The sequence below is a fragment of the Dromiciops gliroides genome, chromosome 2, assembly GCF_019393635.1.
Source record: "Dromiciops gliroides isolate mDroGli1 chromosome 2, mDroGli1.pri, whole genome shotgun sequence".
Lineage (NCBI taxonomy): Eukaryota > Metazoa > Chordata > Mammalia > Microbiotheria > Microbiotheriidae > Dromiciops > Dromiciops gliroides.
Genome location: NC_057862.1, coordinates 526,744,088 through 526,750,843, shown reverse-complemented (window position 1 = coordinate 526,750,843; position 6,756 = coordinate 526,744,088). Strand labels below are relative to the sequence as shown.

General features: G+C 37.9%; 1 protein-coding gene across 1 annotated transcript; it reads left to right on the top strand.

Annotated features, from left to right (window-relative positions):
* Positions 1 to 5,608: 5,608 nt before the first annotated feature.
* On the top strand, positions 5,609 to 6,378 carry LOC122743161 (claudin-6-like). Its single transcript, XM_043987925.1, has one exon. It carries the CDS (start codon positions 5,635 to 5,637, stop codon positions 6,301 to 6,303), a length of 669 nt encoding a protein of 222 aa, XP_043843860.1. The 5' UTR covers positions 5,609 to 5,634; the 3' UTR covers positions 6,304 to 6,378.
* The last annotated feature ends 378 nt before the right edge of the window (positions 6,379 to 6,756 follow it).

Below are 6,756 nucleotides of genomic sequence, written 5' to 3'. Positions count from 1 at the left end.
TATGTTTATCCACAAATATACATCTATAGAAATATTAATGTTCACATTTACCATATTATTATATATGTTTATGCATATAGTAGAGTAGATTATGAATCTATATATCTGTCTAGTCAGCACATATGTGGCACAGATGATAGTATTGAGACACTGTTAGAAGACACTGTTTTCCAGAGCTAAGGCCCAGCAAGTAGACTGTGCCCCTGAACTTGTCATAACAGTCTTCCACACCTGTAGGCACTAATAATCCCCCATGCTTGTAACCTCCAAGTGAACCAAACCAGGTGCCTGCTGCTGCTCCTGGCCATGCTAATTTTGCTTCTGTGCCCCATTTAACAACCAAAATACCCAATGACCCTAACGACTTGGTGACTGTTTGTTGTGGTTCAGTTGTGGACAGGAGACTCTTTACTTAAGACCCAAGAATGCCTTGTTATCGTCCAGCTATTGGTGGTTTTCACATGTTAAAAACCCTGCTCCAGTCATAAGCAAGGGAGCACCCTTTCTTAGGAACCAAGACATCCCTTGCAAGATGTTTCTTTCACCTTGAAACTAAACTCCTATGTGATTCTTCAATCTCTTGTCTCTAGCTTGCTTTGTTTGGCTCTTGCATTCCGTAGGTTTGAGGCTGGTTCAGTCAGGTTGACAAAAGGTTATGGGAAATGGAGTAAGGAACACCTAAATTCAAATTCTGTCTCAGACTCTTGAGACTTTCAGCTGTGTGACATTGTGCAAATCACTTATTTGTTCATTTGTAAAATGGACATAAAAACCCATTCAACATGATTGTTGGGTGGATTAAAGATGAAAACAGATGCAAATATGTTCAAACTTTAAAGCACTATACATACACACACATACACAAACATATATAATTATATATTATATGTAATAAACTATATATTGTTTTATATATGATTCTATATTGTGTCATTTAAAATTATATGGGGTTCCCTACTTCTGTCCCAAGTTTTAAGGAAACATAGCTGGGGTTTCTTATATATTTATTGCTACTTAGAAATTAGAGGTTAAAGCACCAGTTTTGGGCATTAAGCATTTATTAAAGTATATGAAATATTAGTAAAGATAGAGCATATGGCTCAGAAAGTTAAGAAGCCCTACCTAGGATAGAGGAGAGAGAGAAATGGGCCATGCGGCTGCTCCTTGAGAATCTCAGGGCCAGGAGAGCAGACTGCTCAGGCATAAGCTATCTGAGGTCAGGAGGAGAGCCAGCCCTTCCACACTGCTCAAAGCTAATTGGCTGTTGGTTTGCTGGACTTGAGGGTGGTCCCTTAGCAGTACATGCTGATGTCAGAGTACAGAGTGTAAACCCTCTGAGGGGAAAAACTTTCAGGTAGGTGTGGGTTTGTATTTTTTTTTTAAAGTGAGGCAATTGGGGTTAAGTGACTTGCCCAGGGTCACACAGCTAGTAAGTGTTAAGTGTATGAGGCCGGATTTGAACTCAGGTACTCCTGACTCCAAGGCTGGTGCTCTATCCACTGTGCCACCTAGCTGCCCCTCAGGTAGGTGTGGTTTTGAGTGAGGTAACGTCCTGTAGGTAGTCAGCAAGGTCATTCTACATTTCCCTTGAAATTCTCCTGAGTGTGGACTGGCCTTAAGAAAGGTCAGGCAAGGCTCTCTGGGTTAGGTCCTCAAGTGGGGGCCTCTGAGAGTCCCTGAACCCCATTATTTTCTCACAGTATTATATAATGCATAATATATATATACACACATATATATGCATACACACATGTATGTATATATGTATATTTATGTGTTTGTATGTATGTATATATACATATACACATATATAAACATACATACATACATACATATACACACATACACATGAGATGTCTAAATGTATTACAGGTGGCTAGAATCTTGTTTGTCTCTCACCAAAGGAGAGTTCAATTTCTCCCTTGAGAAGAGCAGGACAAGGGACCATGGAGCTTTCTTGCTTTCCTTTGAGAAAGGGGTACCAGGTAGAACTATATCTATCTACTCCCTAAAAATCACTAATCTATGGTTACAATGGGTTGAAAAAAACAAACCAATAGAAAAAAAGTTATGGGTTTCTCTCCTTGCTGTCCCTTAAAGGGGGAAGGGTGGCCCTTTGCTCACATTGACTAGTTTATCTGTTTCCCACAAAAATTTAGTTACGCAAAGTACTATCTCAAAAGAAGAATAATAAGTACATCTATAGTACAAGCAAACAGCAAATAGAAATTGGAAAAGTTAAACAGATTAGAATATACCAAAAATACACAGACTGAACAATCTCTCCCATTGAGTGTGAGATAATTCCAAAAAGAAACAGAGAAAGACTCTAACCTCTCCCAAGGGAAAATTGTCTAAAGTCTCTAGAGGCAAGATAGGAATAAGGGGCATATTTAAGAGTGGTTCACCTACATGTCTTTAGTTTCTAAAGTCTTTCTCTTTCCTTACCTGTCTAGAGTTGGTCACAGAGAGTTTAGAAACCATATCCTTCTTTTTCTCTCAAAGGAAAAAAATAGCATATTTCTCTTTTCCCAGGGTTTTGCGACAACTCTTCCTACTGCATGATCATTCAGGGTCACATCAGCATTTTTTCATCACTTAGGAAAATGTCATTCAAAATTCCACAAGTTTGGTTAAAATTCAGGTTACACACACCCACCCACACATGTATGTGTGTATACACATATGTATGAATGGAATGGATACACACATATATAGGTAAATACTGTCTCCTGATTAACTAAAGTACTAGTATTATTCTCATTCTTCAAAGAAAAAAGTTCTTTCTTACCAATTAAATTTTAAAATCACAGACTCAAACAAACCTGATCTCATTAGTTTGTTCTTCCATTTAAATTCAACAATCTTATTAAACACCTATATAATAAATATTTATTGTATAGAAATACATATGAATTATATGTATATATGTATGTATTTGTGTGTGTATATATATATACACACATATATACATACATATATATATATATATATATATATATATATAGAGAGAGAGAGAGAGAGAGAGAGAGAGAGAGAGAGAGAGAGAGAGAGAGAGGGATGCAAGTCATAGACAAATTTCAATAATCTGGGCCAATAGAGGGAGTGCTCATATAATGAAGCCATTCATCCTTGAAATGGTAAAAATTATAAAAAGTTCAGTTATTCTTATATGTTCACATACATACAATATAAATACTCAGCCTTTTCTCCCATTGAATAAATACAAGTCTATAAAAATTCAGGCAAAGAACTGATTTAAATAAATTAGAAAGTGCCTTTCTACTTTTAAACCTATAGAATTCATTGAAATCTATTGTACTTACATCATCAGATTTAGAAGAGATGCAATGATGTGTCAAATATAGATGCTTTTCAGTGCACACACACACACCTTTTAACACCTATACAATAACACATATATATATATATATGCAATATACATACTTTTACTTGATTCCTTTTACTGTTATTTCCCATTACATTTGAATTGTGTATTTATAATATTTCTCTAATATCTCATTTTTGTGATGTGTGGGTTAAAAGCATTTAAAAAAATAACCAAATAAGAGAACAGTTCAATGCTGTGGGCTGATTGTGATATAGATTACAAGAATGTTGTATTGTAAAAATGTCTTAAGTCTCCTCCTTCACAGACAAATTTTTAATTCACTGTGTCAATATATTGAATTGGGTTCTTTTAGGGTGCAAGGCTAGATTTTCTTTCAAACACTGATTTGTTGGTTCTTCTCTGAATATTTGCTTTTTGATCTATGTACCTCATACAAAGATAGAGTTAAGACTTTTAGAATGTGGCCCTTGTTTGCATAACTAAGAAGAAATTGATTTTTTGTAATGGAAAACTGTGTTTTCATCATTCACAGTTTACTGTTTAATTTCTACTAGGCTTGGATAATTAAAGGGCCAGATTCACATTTCTTTTTATTGAGTCCCTGGCTTTCAGCCCTACTACATTCCTTATCTTTGCTTTATTTGAAATGCTAGGTAATGTCTAAACAGGGGAAAAAATCTATTTTTTAATGCACTTTTAAAATGCAAAAGATTTCTCTTTTATATTAATAAATATAGGATAATTTAAATGGTGCTTTAAGGTTTCTAAAGGAATTTCCATATATTATCTCATTTGAGCCCGACAACAACCTTATAAAGTCGGTGCTATTAGTAGACTAATTTTACAGGTAAAGAAAACAAGTCTGAGAAATGTTAAGTGACTTGCCTGGGCTCTCATGACTTATAAGTTTCCAAGGTAGGATTTTAATTCAGATTTCCTTGACTATGAGTCCAGCACTTTGTCTAGGAGATCACAGAGGTGGCAATTTGAAATATTTCTATTACATGGCAATATTTAACATTGGTAAATATTCTTTTTTTTTTTTTTGGTGAGGCAATTGGGGTTAAGTGACTTGCCCAGGGTAACACAGCTAGTAAGTGTTAAGTGTCTGAGGCCAGATTTGAACTCAGGTACTCCTGACTCCAGGGCCGGTGATCTATCCACTGTGCCACCTAGCTGCCCCGGTAAATATTCTTAATACTTAGAATGAAATATAATTAATATTTAATTGAAAAACTTGATACATTAAAGAATAATAACCAACATTTACATAGGATTTATTATATGTCAGGTACCGTGCTAAATGCTTTCCAGTTATTATCTTATTTGTACCTCACAACAACTGTGTGAGGTAGGTGCTATTAGTATCTTCGTTTTATAGATGAGGAAACTGAGGCAAACAGAGGTTAAGTGACTTGCCCCAGGTCACACAGCTAGTGTCTTAGGTTGGATTTGAACTCAGATCTTTCTGACTCCAGGCTGAGTGCTCTATTTACTGTATCACCTAGCTGTCTCCTGATTAACTAAAATACTAGTATTATTCTCATTCTTCAAAAAAAAAATCTTTCTTACCAATTAAATTTTAAAATCTCAGACTCAAACAAACCTGATGTTCTCATTAGTTTGTTCTTCCAATTAAATTCAACAATCTTATTAAATGCCTACCATAGAAAAGCTGCATAGGTATATATTTTAGTTGCTGTGTGAAGTACATAGCTTAGTTAAGACACAATCCTTTCCCCCATGGGCTTTACAGTGTATGAGAGAAATAGGACGTGGTAACAATAATAACCCAAAATAACAATATAAGAAATATGAAAGAAAAAGGAAGGCCAGTGAGGAACAGTGTGAAAACTTGGGAAGTTGAGAAGGGTCAGAGAAAACTTTCTGGAGGAGATAGCAATTAGATTGGGCACTTGGAGTTTGGAGAAAAGAGGAGATAAGCAGGTGAAGTTATTTCCAGTTGTCTATATTGTGTTTTTTTTCCAAATTATAGATTAAAAAAATAATAGTTGTTCCCGATTAATGTGGAAATGTTTTGTATGACTACATTTTTATAACATATTAAATTGCTTTCGATATTAAGGGGGATGGTGAGGGAGGGAGGAAGATAATTTGGAACACAAAGTTCTAAAAATCGACCTTAAAATTGTTTCTATATATAATTTTGGAAAAGTATTATTCTAAATAAAATAAATTAAGATAAATAGTACAGATACTCTACTCTGATCTCTGGCTGCTCTCGATCCTTTTCAAGGCAGGCCTTCTCTAAACCTCCAGCCATGGCTTCAGCCGGCCTCCAGCTCCTGGGCATGATCCTTGCAATACTGGGCTGGATAGCATCCCTAGTGGCTTGCGCCATGCCCATGTGGAAAATCACAGCCTTCATTGGCAATAACATCGTAGTAGCCCAGGTTACATGGGAAGGCCTCTGGATGTCTTGTGTGGTCCAGAGCACCGGTCAGATGCAGTGCAAGGTATATGACTCTCTGCTGGCCCTGCCTCATGATGTGCAAGCAGCCAGAGCTCTCACTGTCATCACTCTGCTTTTGGGCCTGGTGGGCCTGCTGATCTACCTCGCTGGGGCCAAGTGTACCACGTGTATAGAAGAAGAGGAGCCAAAAGCCCGGCTGGTACTGACTTCTGGGATCATTTTCCTCATCTCGGCAGTCCTGATCCTGATCCCTCTGTGCTGGACCGCCCACGTGATCATCAGGGACTTTTACATCCCCCTGGTGGCTGAGGCTCAGAAACGGGAGCTGGGACACAGCCTGTATGTGGGCTGGGCTGCTGCAGCCCTTTTTCTCCTAGGTGGGGGGTTACTGTGCTGCACTTGCCCCTCAGGCAGCTCAAGGGGCACAAACAATTACATAGCCCGATACTCTGCCTCCGCCCCTCCCCCAGGGGGCTCCCGAGGTCCTTCTGAATACCCAACCAAGAATTACGTGTGAATCTGGAAGGAAGTAGCAGGGAAAGGGGGGGCCTACAAATGACTCCCTTAGGTAAGGGAGGGCCTCTTTCCCCTGCTTCCCTCTCAAGATGAAGGTACAGGTGACCCCTGTCAGTCTTGAGATTTTTTGGTTTTTTCCCTTTTCTTTTTTTTAAACCCCTTGGATGACCGAGTCAAGAAGATGACAAGACAGATGACCCCCACATCCCTACCTCGTCTTTACTGCTGTTTACTGATGCAAAGTCTTCCAGATATCTTTGGATAAGGAGTTACAGATATGTTTTCCGAGAGCTCCAGCATCTTTTCCTGGATAATGGCACCACAAAGATCTATGCTAGTTCTCTGGAAACACTAGAACTCTTTGGTTATGGGATTGCAATTCTAAACCTGTACAAGTGCAAGTTCTCCAGTGTGCTGTCCTTAAAGCTATCCCCAACTCCCAGGGAAACAGGAC

What these genes read in the sequence shown, in the direction of transcription:
- LOC122743161 (XM_043987925.1), top strand. Translation starts at nt 5,635, where the DNA reads ATGGCTTCAGCCGGCCTCCAGCTCCTGGGCATGATCCTTGCAATACTG.